A 16,973-nucleotide genomic window follows, 5' to 3' on the forward strand; every position below is an offset into this window, starting at 1 on the left:
GTTCCTTAGTCACAGTTGGGTAGGTGATGTGTGTTGCGGGGCGCCCACTGGTGCAGTACTTGGAGAGCGTACCCAGGTCCCTCTGCCAGGAAGAGGATTCGGACAAAGCTGGGCATGGCATCCCGGCCTTGCTCTGATGCTAGGGCAGCCGCCAGTCAATCCTCAGGACACAGTGCAACGCTGGTCCTGGGGCCATGAAACAAGCTCAGGGTGCGATGTGATGCGCACATGGGACAATCTGCAGCGGCTACAGAACTTCTGTCTGCGTTCGGTCACATTCCTGGAACCTTGCAAATGGCTTGCCCCTGCCCTGAGGCACCAGAATTCCCCGAAGGAGAGCCACTCGGGCTGTGGAGAAGCGTGTGGCAATTTCCCCTTGGACGCTTGGAGCGCCAGACAGCTACCGATGAGTGGCCTCTCAGTGGGGGTTGCTGCTGCACAAGTAGCCGAGGCTATTGATGCCCTTGTGCTATAGAGAGTTGTGACTCTGGGAAATGTGGACACCATAGCGCACGGCTTTGCAGTGATCGGGTTCCCTAAGTGCCGTGAGGTCACAGATGGAATGCACCTCCCCATCTTGGACCCTGACACCATGCCTCGGACTACATCAACTGCAAGGGGGCCTTCTCCCTGGTGCTGCAGGCCATTTCGCCGACATTAGCGTGGGATAGCTCAGAAAGGTGCAGGACGCCTGCATATTTCGGAACTCCTGCTTCTTCTGGAAGATGCAGAGCGGCGCTTTTATCCAGACAGGAAAATCAGAGTTGGAGAGGTGGAAATGCCAATAGTGATACTCGACGACCAAGCCTACCCCTGGCTTCCATGGCTCTTGAACCTGTACACGGGCAGCCCAGACACCAGCCTGGAGGAGTTCAACAACAGGCTGAGTGAGGGCAGGATGGTGGTCGAACGTGCATTTGGACATTTAAAGGGAAGGCTCAGGAGTCTCCTGACTCGGCCTTGATGTCAGCGAAAGCAACACGTCCCTTGTGGTGGCAGGGTGTTGTGCGCTCCATAATCTCTGAGAGACCTCTCTATCTGTCAGAGTACGGGGCTGAGGCAGAGCACCAGAGAACTTGAGCAGGCAGACACCAACTCCATAAGGAGAGCACAGCGAGGGGCAGGGAAAATCAGAGAGGCTTTGAAGACAGTATTGTTCAAGGCCTCTTTTGAGCCTCTTCCACGTGGCTCTCCACAAGTTGCCCCTGCATGCCTTGTGTTTGCCTTTAATCCCCCACCCAGCCCTGCAGTTCAACCAATAAAGAGACCATTGTTCAAAGAATGGGAGGTTTTATTTGCGGGCAGCAGCAGGGGAAGGAAAGAATTGGGAACTGGAGGGGGGAGGAGGGCTCAGGTACGTGAGTGGCACTGCCTTCTGCCTCCCCAGGGCTGGCAATAGACACACTGGACCAGTTCAGCTCTGGGAGTAGGCAGGTCTAGTTCACAGCACCCAGGAACCCACCCCTCAAAAAGAATCAAAGCCTCAAACAAATCCGTCTTTCTCTGAGTAAAACGTTTACAGAAAGAAAGCTCATAAGAATGTTCACTTACTTAATCAATGAAAGAGAGACTATGCGCACTGATTGGTCCCCCAGGTAACAATTATTTACACTGGGCTTGATAGTAAACAAAAGAGCCGTGACGAGGGAGGGAGAAGAGTCACTGTCCATGATCAGTGATCCACCCGCCCGTGGCAGTTTTCCGCAGGGATCTTCCTCGAGCTCCTCCCTGAGAGCTTGCAATTAGGTCCCAGGCCTCAGCAGCACCGCACCATCCATCCTAATGCCACCGGCCCCTCTGAATGGAACAGGGGTTTGCTTTCTTGGGGTTCTCTCCTGTCTCCTCTTCTTTTCCTCCTGACTCACCGGAACATTTGGGCCCCGGCTTCCTGCCTCCCAGATGAAATCCCTACACTGCTCCATACTGTTCCTTAGTCACAGTTGGGTAGGGATGCTTACTACTACTTGTGTTAGGGCCCCTGATATAAGGGGTCCCTTTTTAATTGCTATTTTCTTAGTGGTCCTTGGCCCTAGGTGACACCAGTTAAGCACTGGAATTAGCTCTCGCCCTGCGTGGCGCTGCTTTCTGCCAGTGGCTCACGGCCTGCCCCCATCGCTCTGCCCCAGAGGGCTCCCACCTCGAGACTGGGCCGCGTTCCAGCCCAGCTCTCTGTGACGAGCAAGCTCCAGTTTTTGTTTCCTTGTGCCCGATCCTACCCCATTGCTCCTTCTGTGGCTTCAGCACCAGAGCTTCCTTTAGGTCCTCTTTAGGTCCTCTGCCTCAACCCCTATGGCCGCTTGCCAGACTCCTCAGCAAGGGCAGAAGTCAGGGATTCCTCTCCCCTGGATTTCCTTCTTGGCCCTGATTTCCAGCCTCTTCATGTTCTCACTGCTCCACCTGCTCTCTCAGGCCCTGCATCACCTCCACATGCACCATGTAAAATTAATAGGCCCCTCCTGCACTCAGAGCTAGTGTGGGAAGCCACCCCATGACACCAGATGGAACGGGTTGGAAATTCTCCAATAGAAAACACCGATTGCTCAGCAGTGAAACGTTTCACAAAAATGTGTCAATTGTGACATCTCTGCCTCGCTCCCTGCCTCCTCACCCACACACCCAGCTGCTAGCATCTGGACCAGCAAGTGACCAGGACTCCTGGGAGCTCGACTCCTTAGTAACCTGAGCGCCTGTCGCTGGCTCCTCAGCTGCGCACCTGGCAAGGGAAGAGGGAGCCAGTGTTTCCAGCACCGTTCAGTCTGCTACGAGAACTGTAGGAGCAGGAACGCTCCTCGCTCTCTGGCTTTTCCGGAGACAGGATCGTGCATCCCTGGGACACAGGAGCACATGGCGGAACAGATGGGCCACAGGCGGGTTCTGGATTCCCCCATCATGTGATGCTCCTCTTGGAACACGCTCTGCTAGAAAGAGATGGCGTCCTCCTGACCAAGAAGGGGAAGGGAACCTCTGCCACCGACTAGCTAACCCAGTGAGAGGGGCTCTGAACTAGGCACAAAGGGGGCAGGTGACAACGCCCACGGAGAGGTATGAAAATGGCGACCCTGCCAGGGAGCTGCATGCTGGGGGAGACTTACAACAGGGTAGTAGAGTAACAAGAGGGAACGTAGTGGGAGAGCGAGCTCCACATCTTTGGTGTCCGTGCACAAGTGGGAGGGAAGGGCAGAACTGGGGGAGTTGGTACAAAATGGAGTAACGCCTTCGCTGGCGTCCCAGAGACGTTGTGGGTACATCTCGTGGGTGGAGCGAGTCGCGAGTTGTGCTGGAAGGACGGGCAGGGAACAAAGGGGGAAGCGGTTGCATTCTCCATCCAGAGTATTCACATTCGTTGTGGGGTCCAGCAGGAGGTGAGAGGCAGCAGAAAATGCTCATTCAAGGAAAGAGAAACATTTCACCGAAATCTGTTGATTTCCTGGTGAGCTGCCAGAAAACAGGCTTTTTGGAGTTCAAGTCAATGAACCTACATCTGTGACCTCAGCCCCGCATGTCACAGAAAATGCAGCACTTCACAGGAAGGCGCTGATTCCAGCGCAACTGTCTGGTGACGGGCTGAGCAGCCAGGTGTTCCTAGGCTCCCAGATCCCCGAGACGTTGTTGGTGCCCGTGTCTCATGTCAGAGAGCAGCACTGATGCAGCTCCACTGCTGTAGCACTTGTGACGAAGACCCACTAGGCCACGAGGGGAAAGATCTCACATCAGCCTCACGCAACACAGAAACTGTATTGAATGTTCCTTCTACGCTCTAGGGTAACATAGACCCGCAGCTGCTTAATCGGCACCATCCTCCCTGCATGGAGCCCTCAGCCCCTGACCGGACAGGGCTAATTAATCAGCTGCATGTCTGAGCTGCCCTGCAGTTTCCAGGGAACACTGTTTGCAACCCCACCTAGCTTGGTATCCTCTGCAAACCTTCTAAGTGTACCCTCTATGACATCATTTAATGATTGATGAAACTATAGCTCAGAACTGGTCCCAAAACAGATCCCTGCAGAACACCACTCACTATGCCCTTCCAGTATTGATGGCAACTCACGCACAGTGGTTATCCAACCGGTTATGCACCCACCTTAAAGTAGCCCCATTGACATTATATTTCCCCGTTTTATTAATGAGATGATCATGCGAGACCGTATTACATGCTTTACTACAATCTAGACATACCAGGTCTACTGCTTCCCTCTTATCCACAAGGCTTGTTATTCAGACAATTAAGCTACCTAAGAAGCTGGAAGGGGTGCCCAGCAGCCAGGCAGGGATAGAGGATGAGTGAGGGGCCTAGCAGGGAGGGAAGGAAAGAAAATACAAAGCAAGGAGTCCAGCACCTGGGGTCTCCGGAGGGTCTAGCGTGTTCCACCATCTCCTGCTGGAAGTGACAGAACAAACTTGCGCTTTTATGTTCTATGCAGGTTCTGGGGCAGCTTAGGAGGCTATCTGCCACTCTGCCCCCCAGGTTCACCGGTATGGATACAGGAAGTACAAGACACCAGGAAGCTGAATAGCAAATAAGGCCTCCCCAGTCACCCTGGAACATGCACGAACTATAATAAAAACTTCTGCTAGCATGGAAGATAGGGAAGGGAAGAGTCATGGCTACCACAGCCCCAGCATCAGCATCAGCATCAGCTGTGTGTAGATACCGCATTCCTGTGCCTACCACACGCGCTGCCCATGTACTGAGGTAACCTTTACCGGTAAAGAACACGGAGCTCAAACGGTTTTGGTACATTTCCCACAAAAGTCGTTAGTGGAGTAATATCAATATCTTTGGGTTCAACCACGGGTTTCAAGGTGAAGTTCTGTAAAATCGCTGTGAGTATCAAAAAGAGCTCCATGCGAGCCAGGCCCTCTCCCAAGCAGATCCGTTTCCCTGCAAGGAAAAGGAATTTTGAGTTTGCACGGGAGATATTACTGGGTAACACATTTTAAATACAGTTGTTATGGAAGCAACAACTCAGGATTAAGGTTAGATGCACACACAGATTGAGGATAATGGCTGACCCCTAAGAGATCAGAGAGGCATGAAAGAGGACCAGGGGAACTGTAACCTGGAAAGACATGGGAACTTACTAAATCAAATTCTAAGAACATAGATGATAATAGATTGATGAGGAATAGCCAAGCCGGTGTGAATTTGTGAAGATCAAATCAAGCTAATTCAGACCAAAAGACTTCTACAACAGGGTTAGTGGCCTAGCAGAGAGAGGACCCTACAAACCAGGGTCATGTGGTCTAGATGAAATTACCATTAGATGGTTGAACTGTCAATTATCAAAAAAACACTTGCTCAAAGTAGCTATCTAAAGTTTAGTTCAAAGTGGAAGGGTGGCTATAGCGGAGTCCTGCAAAGGTGGTTCCGGAGACTGGCACTGGTTAATATTTTCATGAATGACTTGGATAACAGAATTCAGTGTGGCTACGTCTACACTGTAGGCTTCTTGCGCAAGAACTGTTTTACGCAAGAGTTCTTGTGCAAAAGGACTTCCACAAGAGCACGTTCACACTGCCATGTGCTTTTGTGGAAGAGATGTGCTCTTGCGCAAGTGCGTCCATGGCAGTGTGGACCTCTCTTGCGCAAGAAAGGTCTGATGGCCATTTTAGCCATAGGGCTTTCTTGTGCAAGAAACCCTTGTTGCCTGTCTACACTGCCTTCTTGTGGGAGAGCTCTTGCACAAGAAGGCTTACTCCTCGTGGGGAGAGGAATAACTCTTGCGCAAGAAGCCCTGTTTTCCGACACTTTACTGTAAATTTACTTGCGCAAGAACGCGAGTGTAGTGTAGACACTTTGCAAGTTTATGCGGAAGAACAGCTGTTCTTGTGCAAAAAGCCTGCAGTGTAGACATAGCCTGTGAGTCTCATATTTGCACAACTATTCCATGAGAGACAGCAGTGAAGCAGTGGTCCTGCTGAAAGGGCTGGATCACACGTTAAATAGACAAAGCGTGTGATGTAGTTGCAGAAAAGGCTAACAACATTCTGGGCTGTATTAGCGGGCGTGGGTTATGCAAGGCATGGCAGGCATCTCCTGCTCTGCTCAGCACTAGTGACATCTCCACTGGAGCAGCCTGTCCCATTCTGGGCTCCTCCCTTGGAAACGTGGATAAATTGGAGAGATTTCGGAGTAACGCAACTGTAGTGGGGCGGACTGGCCGCCCACTGACCCGGAGATGGAGGAACCCGTTTGGGAGCCATTTTGGGCACAGCCTATCCCCTTCCTTGTCACCTGTCTGGACGTCAGTGGGTGGAGCTAGGCCTATAAGTAGCCAGGCTGAGGACTCAGTCTGGGCCCAGCCTCTGGAGGTGCCAGAGGCCTGCAGAGAGGCCAAGACCTGGCTCAGGCCTCCAACTGCCTCCGACCCCAAGGCTGACACAGAACTCCCTGACGGGGATGCAGAGACCTGGCTGGGCCCTCCAACAGGCCTACCCTCTGACCCAAAGGAACCAGAGGCCTGCCCAGTGCTCCCTGTTGGGGAGACTGGGGCATGGCCCAAGCCTCCAAATGCGGCTAACCCACAGGACCTGCCGGAACCCCGACACCAGCCTGTACCCCGGGACCCTGAGGACCAGCGGGACCCCAAGGAGCCTCTGCCGAGCCAGCCACAGCTGCTTGGCTGCATTTAGGGCTCTGGGCCGGGGTGCAGAGGAGAGGGCAGGCCTGCGTCCGCCCCCCCACCTACCAGGTGGCAGTCTCCCCCTCCCCGCTACTGCAGGAGAACTGCCTGCCTCTCTCCTGAACAAGGAGACCCAAACCTGTGTTGTGTTTGTGGCCATGCCCTGAACCAGGGCCAGGACTCTCCTCATTAAGAGCTTATTGCCCCACCTAGAACAAGGCCTGGGCTTGGAAACCTGTAACTGTGCGTTGTTTGCTTGCTGCCCCACCCTGACCTAGCGCCAGGGCTCAAAACTGTATTGAACTCTTATCTTTGGCCCGGACCTGAAGCAAAGACAGGCACCTGAACTGTTTGCCTCTTGCCCCATCCTGAGCAAAGCCGGGTTGTGGGAATACTGACTCAGGGACTATTTTAAGAGTCTGTGCAGTGGGGCAGACTGGCTGCCCACTGACCCGGAGGCGGAGGAACCCCTCCAGGACTGGCCTACAGCAACAAAATGAATCCTGCTCAAAGGTTTAGAAAAGCTGATCCCTGGACCAGTGTAGTCATCAGAAAAGATAACAGACCAGGGACACAATAACGAGACTACAGATTCCCGTCCTCTTATACCAGCAATTAGGGTATCAATTGTTCTCCATGTCCCCTAGCGGTAGGACAAGTAGGAATGGGTTTACTCTGCAATCAGGGAGATTTAGATTAGAGAAGAAAATTAATAATAGAAGCTTCCAGGGGTAGCTGAGTTAAACTTAAACAACAAATGGTCTGGTAGCACTTTATAGACTAACAAAACATGTCGATGGCATCACACGAGCTTTCGTGGGCACCGCCCACTTCCGCAGTCCTCTTTGAAGACAAACTCCGATCATCTGCAGAAGTGGGCTGTGCCCATGAAAGCTCATGATGCCATCGACATGTCTTGTTAGCCTATGAAGTGCTACCAGACCATTTGTTGTTTTTTAAGATTATCCTGTATAGATGAACTCGGCTATTTGTTGTTTTTTAAGTTTATTAAAAATAGAGTTAGTCAAACTCTGCATCAGGCTTGCTACGAAGGCTGTGGAATTCCTGTCACAGGAAGGATTTAAGAAGAGGCGGACAATCACCATTCAGGGATGGTCAATATTTATGTGGTTCCACATCAGCACAGGGAGCTGAACTTTATGAACTCTCGATGTCCCTTCCAGTCCTGCATTTCAGTGCTATTTCTGCACATGACTACGCAGATGGCTACTGTAGGTTTGGTATTCCCTTCAACGTTAGCGTTGTCTGCACCTTTGATCACGGATTCATTTACACCAGACAGACACCACACAAAGCAAGACAGGAAGTTTCCAGGGAGGATGTAGAGAATGGAGTGTGTGTCTAGTCCAAACACTCACTTCAGACCAATGAGCAGGAAGTAGCACTCTTGCAAAGACTGACAGATGCCTTCCTAGCGTGAGAGACTCTGCTTCACAGGCCACCTGAAAACACCGCGCACAAACCAGTCTGAGAGCGACCAGGCAAAGCTTGGAGACAGGCCAGGATCTGAAACAAAACCAGCATCTTTTACCTGCAGAAAAAGGCATGAAGTAGTCACTCTTCTTAAAGGCTCCATTTTTGTCCAAGAAGTGTCCCGGGTTGAATTGCTCTGGATTTGGAAATTCCTTGTTGTCATACAGAACTGACTTCAGTGCAGGGAATATCGTGGTGTCCTGAATTAGCAAATGCAGAAAAAAAGTTAAAGTGGATACTCAACAAAAGAGAGAAGCCTCCTAAATTCCCTTGACTATGGGACTCAAATTTGTTTCTCAACATTTTCTTGAATTCCCTCAACTTCATGCTTTCTGCAAAACCAATAAATACTAACATTTCACGAGCAGAGTTAATCGCACTGAACTGCACCTTTGGGGCACCTTTCATTTGCCTCACTGACATAGATGGGATACACGGGGTGACTTTGGGCAAGTCATTTTCAGTCTCAGATCCCTTGTTACCGCATCTGTAAATTGGGGATATTACCTCCTCTGTGTAAAGTGCTGTGGGATACAGGAGCTAAATTTTACTATTTACTGAGTGCATCTGACCTAAGAACACAAGAACAGCCAAACTGAGTCATCTAGCCGAGTATCCGTCTTTTGATCATGGAGAATGCCTGGTGCCCCAAAGGGAAGGAACAGAGCAGGGAATGATCAAGTAATCCCTTTCCTGTCACCATTCCCAGACACGGACAGAGGCTAGGTACACCATTTCTACCCATCCAGACTAAAGCCATTGAAGGACCTAACATCCATGAATCAATCTAGTTCTTTCTTGAACTCTGTTAAAGTCCTGGTTCTCTCAACATCCTCTGGCAAGGAGTTCCACAGGCTGACTACGTGCTGTGTGAAGAAATACTTCATTTTGGTTTTTTTCCACCTGCTACCAATTAATTTCACTTGGTGACCCCTAGTTCTTATGTTATGGGAACAAGTAAATAACGTTTCCTTATTCACTTTTCCCATACCCGCCATGATTTTATAGATCCCTATCATATTGCCCGCTTAGTCTCCTCTTTTCTAAGCTGAAAATCCCAGTCTTTTAAATCTCTCTTCACATGGGACCCATTCCAAACCCTCAACATTTTTATTGTTGTCCTTTTCTTGAACCTTTTCCAAGGCCAATATACTTTTTTGAGATGCGGCAACCACATCTGTACGCAGTATTGAAGATGTGCGCGTATCATGGTTTTGTACAGAGGCAATAAGATGTTCCCTGTCTTATCCTCCATCCCTTTTTAAATGATTCCCAATATTCCATTTTCTTTTTGACTGCCACTGCACACTGACTGGATGTTTTCAGAAAACTATCCACAATGACTCCAAGATCTCTCTCTTGAGTAGTTGGTACCATGATTAGTTAAATCAGCAACACACCCCGCATGTGAGAGAGAAGCTGCATTAAAGGAATTAGTCAGAGAAAGGCCTATGAGCTGTGTTACAAAGGAAATCAAAGAAGATTATTACAGTGGACCCTTCTGGCCTTCTATCTCTGCACACTACTACTATGGAGTGTATTACGCAGAAGCTACTGAAGTTAGATATTTTGAAAGCAGCGAGTCCAGAGAAATTGCATCCAAGTGTTTTAAAAGAGTTGACCCAGTGCGCAAGCATGACTCTGTTAAAAATATCAAAACCTTGAAATGTGGGGTTATTGGTTTGCTTTGTATTTATATTGATCAGCTAGCCATCAATTCCTGAACTAAGCAAAGGTTGGGTGGGTTCACAATCTTGGTGCGCACGTTACTAAATTCATTCTCTAGTCCACATTGACATGCAGGAGCTGGGCTACGAGACCCTGCTGGAAGGAAGGCAAAGCCTGAACACTTCCAACTCCTGTTCTGCTTTACACAGAGACTGGGAGGGACTTAACAAAACTTGGAACACGACCGATAAATCAGCAAATACACCCCCCCGCACCAATCATGTTGAAGGAATAATTTGAAATTAAACAGAGAGAAGAGTGAACAAACTTGGCCTTTCACACACACATGTTCAGAACTGACCTTGGGAATCACGTACTGCTTGAGATGAACATCCTTAGTCACAGCATGTGGGATACCTAGAGGCACAATGGCAAGGAATCTCTGGATTTCATGTAACACAGCATCTGTGTAGGGCATCTGGCTTCGATCCGCCATGCTGGGGCTTCGGCTTCGGCCAATCACACGGTCAATCTCTTCGTGAACTTTCTCTGTAACCAGATGAATGAGATTTAACAATAATGGTAAATCTGAGAGTGGAATTCACTCCCAACGGCCTATTCAGCCCTTGGGCCCTTTGCTCAGATGGTCAATACAGGCACAAGACTGACTGTTGCAATGGGGCTCTTTGGATGAGATCTCCTGCCTGCAGGGGCCTGGGGCAGGAAATCCCTCTGACCCATCTTCAACTCACTTCATTGTGATGTGATCTGGTGACTGAAGGGGACACACTGTGTATCCATTTATTGCTTCATGCATTCTTCACGTCTCCCCCGGAAAGCTCAGCAGCTTTCTTTTCAGTGATTCCCATTGACATTCCAGTTGCTCCCGATGAAAAGCTGAAGTTGTTATTTTACTGCTTCTCAACCCCAAAATAATAATGTGTTCTTTCATGAATAAATCTAATGACACCTGAGACTTTTCTTTCCCAATTTCCAGGTTTATGTGATTTGACCAGGTTGTTTTTCTTAGAACAGGTCTGTTTACTAGCATCCTTAATATCTGAAGCTTTGGGAGTAGCTGAGTTAGTCTGTACAGGATAAACTTAAAAAACTCTGGTCATCTGAAGAAGTGGGCCGGGCCCATGAAAGTTCATGATACCATCTATACCAGTGGTTCCCAAACTTTTTGATATCATGCCCCATTTTTCATTTTTGAGAAACCCTCATGCCCTCTTCCAAGAATATCAGCAAAACTTATTGAGCAAAAAAATAAAATAAAATAAAATTTGCCCTTTTGAGAGCAGAGCTGGCATTGCCCTTTTAAGTTGGCCAATTTGAAGTCTGTCTCAGTGGCCGAGGAGACAGAAAATCCGGTCTCTTTCTTGGGGGGGGGGAGGGAATTGACGCGGGGGGCTAGGTCACCTCGCATCCTCCTGGAATTGCTTCATGTCCCCCCAAAAGGGGTATGCCCTCCAGCTTTGGAAGCCATGATCTACACATTTTGTTAGTCTATAAAGTGCTACCAGACTATACATTATTTTTAAAGTTTATCTTAATATTTGAGAATGCCCTTGAAAGTGTTTAGAGGGCAATTTTTAACATAACGTTTAAGATTTAATTTGTCGTGTTATACTGTCTCAGTAAAGAATCATCCACTTGGTCCATTGTACAGATGTACTCATGGTTTATAAACAATAGAACAAAACAGTTCCCAGGGGCTCAAACAGGGTTTTAGATCAGTTATTGGTAAAGGCAAATTGTGTTTAATTTTTTCAGTGTTTTGAATCTTGACATCCTTAGTACCTTGAACTGACGTGTGTTTTCATTTGTTCTGGAGAAATATCAAAGGCATTGTATAAAGACAGTACAATGGTCAAGAATTTATTTCCAATTGCTGAGTACCTTAATAGGAAAAGAAAACACAACTGGCACTGAAAAATGGTGGTAACATTTTTATCTACTGGAAATACACCTTCCAGTGTCTTTGAGCTGGTAGGAAAACCATGATAGCCAATCTATTTCCTTCTAATTATCACTTTAAAAGCTTTTTGCCTTCCATTTTTCAGCTAATGCAAACATGAAGCTCTTTTCTAGTTTGTTGGTTATTCCACCAAAATCTCAGAGTTCTCATGTGCCCAAATATCTCTTGAGATCATGGTTAAAGCTGCTCCCTCCCAAACATACCACAAATGTTCCTTAGGTCTACCACTTTGAGGGTATGTATGTGTTGTTACCTTCTATTTCTGGGAATTTCAGAAGAACCAGAAGTCCAAAGTATAGAGTGATGCTAGATGTCCCTGTTCCACCTACAAATAAATCAACCGTGCTTCCTACCAAACATTCTTCTGTAAATACCGAGTCACCATTCTTTTGCTCCTGAAAAATGATTGGAGGAAGGTGTTTCAGGTTTGACTGCAAAGCTTTAGGAAACATTTTTATCGGCCATAAAAGAGTCATCTTCCACCCAACAGGTGACTCACCTGTTCTCATAATTAAAATCCCACATAAATGGCCCATAGCAACTAAGACTACAACAACATTACTGCAGTGCATGGGCCTTTTCAGTGTAACAGGGTGATTTTTATTTTACTTCATATGAAACAGGAGAACAGAGCATAATAACGTACATTCCTTGGGTACAAACCATTTCTCCCCTTCGGCCTTTCCCACCGCCATGTCCTATGTCATTTTTGAACAAATTAATCCCGATGAGATGCACCACAGTCATTGGGAAGAGCGGCTGCCCTCACTTACCTCTTCGACTTTGATGAGGAAAGCATCGATGAAGTCCCGAGGGCAATTAGGATCCAGAGACGCTTTATGCGTGTTCACTCTCTCCCCAACAAATCTTCTAAACTCCTCATAATTTTTAAATACCCCATGGTGAGGCCCAGGGACATATTCCATGATCGTTGGGAAAAAACTGTATAGCTATAAAGGTTGAAAGAAAAACACAGGTTGATTTATCTGGACTTAAGAGACAAGGACCATGTTCGCTTCAATGACACAACTACAGGCCTAAAATTCAAATCTTCTAGGGCGCCTTCTAATCAAAATCAAAATTCAAGAGAACGTCGCAAGCTCTAAGTCAGACAGTATAAGAGAGATAAAAACGCCTCATAAAAGACACTCTCCATTCTTTCCAACAAATCGCACATCCCTCTACTGAAGAAAAAAGCCACAGATGCGCCCAGCCTTCATCCTACCACGGAGTTTCTTAGCTAGCAATCCACCATTATAAACTCTAAAGGGAAAATATGCATTAGACTTCCTGAGGTGGAAGTTACAGGGCTGAATTTTCTGCTATTTTAACGTCACGTCTTTTACCTGAATCACATCAGCAGAACGTTTGGCCCTTCACTGTGCAATTGGGGAGGCTTTCAGAAAACACAATCAAATGGAGGGGATGGGTATGAAATGGAAGTGAAAGGAAGTTTGCTTTGGAGGTGAGGAATGGGATTACATAGCACATTACAGAAGTCCTACGGCGCGTGAATTATCATTGGCGTTGGTATCATTGTATTGATTGGTGAGTTCCCTGATTACTGCCAATTGTGTTGATAGAGAATATACTTGAGCAAACTGAATTCTGAGCGAACAACGTGTTTTGTGATGGAATTTGAAAAGCCATTAGAAAGAAGCTGGGAGGTGATTTTGGTTGAAAAAGGGGACCATTCTAGGGAATTTGATCTAACAATTTTAAAGGAAAATTTTAAAAAGTCAGAAATCTCCATCCCCTACCCCGATTATAGTCAATAAGAACAGAACAAATCTGTCAACATACCGCTGCCCAGGGAGATTGATGGAGTTTGCCATTTTCCAAGATGAGACTAATCAAAGTAACAAAGTTCTCATCTTCGTAGTCAAACCGGTCCCCGAAGACGATGGAGCAGATGACGTTGGAGAAGACGTGGGTGAGGAAGAGCCTGGGGTCAAAGGGCCGCCCTGGAGCAAACCAAAACGAAAAGGAGTAAGTTTTACAGCAGGAACATCTCTGTGCACACTAGTCAGTGGCAGCACGGGGACATTGGGGGTCTCTCCCCACAGGGCCAGGTGGGCCCACTGCAATATGCCGTGGGGAGGGGGAGGTTAGGGCTGCCCATCACTACAGTTACCTCTCACACAATGTGTTTGCTATGTGGCTCTCTGCCTGGCCCATTCTGGCCTCACCAGGGACCATCAGTCCTTGTCTGAGTCCATGTCTGATCTGAGGCCCATTTCAAGAACGGCTCCTGCTACATCAGGCATGAAGATAGGTGGGGGCAAAGTGGGCAGCAGGGTACAGCGATTTGGAAGAGTCCAGGGCTCACAAACACTGCTACAGTGAGAGTGGCTGATGCTGGAGTCCAGAGCCTTCAAATCAACGTCGGAGAGCCAGGCGATGTGCGCTGGGTGGTTCTGAAGACCTGCCCAGAGGCCCAATCGCATGAGGCCCCATGACGTCTGGGTGCCCTGCAACCCCTTCACAACGGGGGCTGCCCAGTGGACTGTGGCTGGACCATCACTGGCGTGGTGGTACCATCATTACCAGATGGCACCAGCTGGAGCGGCTCTCACTCTACCTTGCTGACACCTGCAGAAGTGTGGAGACTCCCCCCCTCGTCTACACCCCAAGTTCTCAAACAGCTGCTGGAGACAGGTGCTCAGTGTCAGATGGATAGAGAAAACGTCACCAGGGAAGCAGCCTAGGGGAAGGGGAAGCAGTCACTGGTGGGTCGGGGACAGAAATGGAGATGGCAGGAATGCGCCTGGACCAAAGACATGGAGTAAGACAAGACAGGTGCATGAGAACAGCCCAGGCCAGAGGCGAGGCAGCAGTTCAGCAGTGATGTGAAAAGGCCGGAGAGGAGCAGAATGTCTAGTGATGAGAATGGCAGCGGAAGAAGCTGAGCCGGCAGTAAGAGGCTGACAAAGGAGGAAGGCTCTGGGGAAGTCCCTGTGCTCCGCACGCCATGGAGAGGAATGAGAAACAGGGGAATGAGAGTCCTTTATGAAGCCCAGTGTATTTCCACAGGGGTTTCAAACATTCCCACGGGGCCCTTCACTCTAGAAACTTGGTGCCTAATGTGGGTCAGACATGGAGCAGGGAAGAAAATGAGAATTAGCAAACCATAGGAATAGGTGGCTTGCGAACCCAGCACACTGGAACTAACCCGCTCTAATGCAGCTCACTGTGTCAGTGTCTACACACTCTAGACAAGCATCATGCATTTGCGCTTTGGTCACACATCACAAGGGACAAATGTGACAAAGCAGCAACCACAAGGGGTCATCTCTGGCACATTTCACCCATCCTTTCCCATGACATCACTACAGGCTGCTGTCGGGGCAGCTCATGGCTTCTGTTATAAGATGTTAGACACAAACAAATAACATCATTAAAAGCAAAGTCAAGACTTGTCTTTCTGCTCAGTGTTCAGTGGACAAGAAACAATCCCCACCGTGTGTGTTTCTGAGTCTTTCCACCATAAAACGGGTTTCCTCCTGGATCCGCTCCTCAATGCTTTTCTTCCCCATCCCAAAATCTCTCAGAGTTGTGATGGCAAATCGCCGGAGCTGTCTCCACTGCTCCCCGTTGGTGAAAGCGATACCTGGAGACGGGAAGAGAACAGGCCTGAAAGGAGGGAAAGCCGAAGCTATCTCTCTGTTTCACAAACACCCAAACATGGCTGAGCCAAAGGTTCAACTTCAACTTCACTGATTCTGTGTCTGTGCTCTCCCATTTTTATTACTTATTAACAAAACTCTATCTCTTTCCTGTCTCTTTTCCTAGCTGTGTTCTCGCCATACAAAACGTATCAGTTCTATGTGCAGACGTTATTCCACATGTACCTGATCTTTGGGCAGCTCTCTCGAATAATGGCATGCTTCCTCTTCCACTGAACTCGTCCCCGAGACCAACCAGAGCTTCCTTCACAATGTCATATCCATGCAGCACCACAACCCGCTCGGAGCCCAAGTAGATCGTGAAAATCGGGCCGTACGTTCTACTGAGCTGTAACAATTGAACAAAAAGGCCAACGTGTGTTAATTTAGAGCCACTTCTCAAAGGGTAAGAATTGGGGGGAGTAGATCAAATTATACAAACCCTTTCCTGCCACTCAGCTAATACTAGTCAATTCTGACCACTGATCACTGCCCAGACTTGGCCATTTCAGCCAGGATCCTGTAAGCTATTTAGGAGCTTCACTTCACTGATTTCAGTGAGCGTTAGGCACCTACATGTCTTGGAGGTCAGGGACTGCCTGACTTTTCAGTGCATCCTGTGTTAGATTCGTGTATTTTATACTTGTTTCCCCATTGGTGTGTGTGTGTGTCTGTGTGTGAGTGACCCTTAATAGAGATTCTGAGTGCTATGTAAACATGACCCTTCAAACACCAGATAAATGCTTCCGGCATCTATTCAGTCATGTCAGCTGGTTCTATGCTGAGCTGCAGTCTCTGCCTAACCTACGTATTGTGATGTAGGCAAATGTCCATAGAGCAATTTAGAGATGGGAAATGAAGGCAGAGAGAGGTTATGTGGCATGCCCAAGGGCACACCTGGAGTCTGTGACAGAGGATTATCCCAAACCATTTACATCTGCAATCCAAGACTGATTGTTTTAAGCAGCAGTAAGTTGGGCATTTGAGCCGACATGGCACTGCCACCAGGCTGGGCTTGAGCTAGGCTGAGTTAAATGCCTGATACCAACCCAGCAACGGATACCAAGAGAATACCCTTACCTCCTCTACATGCAGGGGCAAGCTCTTCTCTCTCAGCTGCAGCATGTTCCCAACGAGGGGGAAAGCAACAGGCCCGGGTGGCAGCTTCCCACTTCCAGGCGTCTTTCTCCATGTGGAGAGGAAGAGAAGGCAAGAGACACAAATGACCAGGAAAACAGTGGTTGCTCCCAGCGGTTCCATTGTCGGGTGTTAGCAACGGCTAATAGGGATTATTTGTATTTCAGGCATCTCCCTTTTTATATTCTATAGAGACAAAGTGGGTGGAAGCAATTTGCCAATAGGAGCTCTCAGTTCTGCTATGGTAACGAGATAAGCACCGGACTAACAAAGTGACCCGTGTTGTGACACTAGGAATGAAGTCCTTTGAACCTTTCATAAAATTTCATCTCCCCTTCCCCTTGTGTACTCACTGATGGAGCATGATATTTAATCCCATACAGATTCACTGTAAAATTGCCCAAA

At 48.2% G+C, this 16,973-nt stretch overlaps 1 protein-coding gene across 1 annotated transcript; it reads right to left on the reverse strand.

Annotated features, from left to right (window-relative positions):
• Nucleotides 1-4,096: 4,096 nt before the first annotated feature.
• On the reverse strand, nt 4,097-16,733 carry LOC102462034 (cytochrome P450 2H2-like). The gene is made up of 9 exons (XM_006128741.4): nt 16,512-16,733; nt 15,618-15,780; nt 15,227-15,376; nt 13,570-13,730; nt 12,540-12,716; nt 12,020-12,161; nt 10,147-10,334; nt 8,176-8,317; nt 4,097-4,882 (listed from the first exon to the last, which is right to left on the reverse strand). Exons 1-9 carry the CDS (start codon nt 16,689-16,691, stop codon nt 4,701-4,703), a joined length of 1,485 nt encoding a protein of 494 aa, XP_006128803.2. The 5' UTR covers nt 16,692-16,733; the 3' UTR covers nt 4,097-4,700.
• Nucleotides 16,734-16,973: the final 240 nt, after the last annotated feature.

Source organism: Pelodiscus sinensis, chromosome 8 (assembly GCF_049634645.1).
Source record: "Pelodiscus sinensis isolate JC-2024 chromosome 8, ASM4963464v1, whole genome shotgun sequence".
Lineage (NCBI taxonomy): Eukaryota > Metazoa > Chordata > Testudines > Trionychidae > Pelodiscus > Pelodiscus sinensis.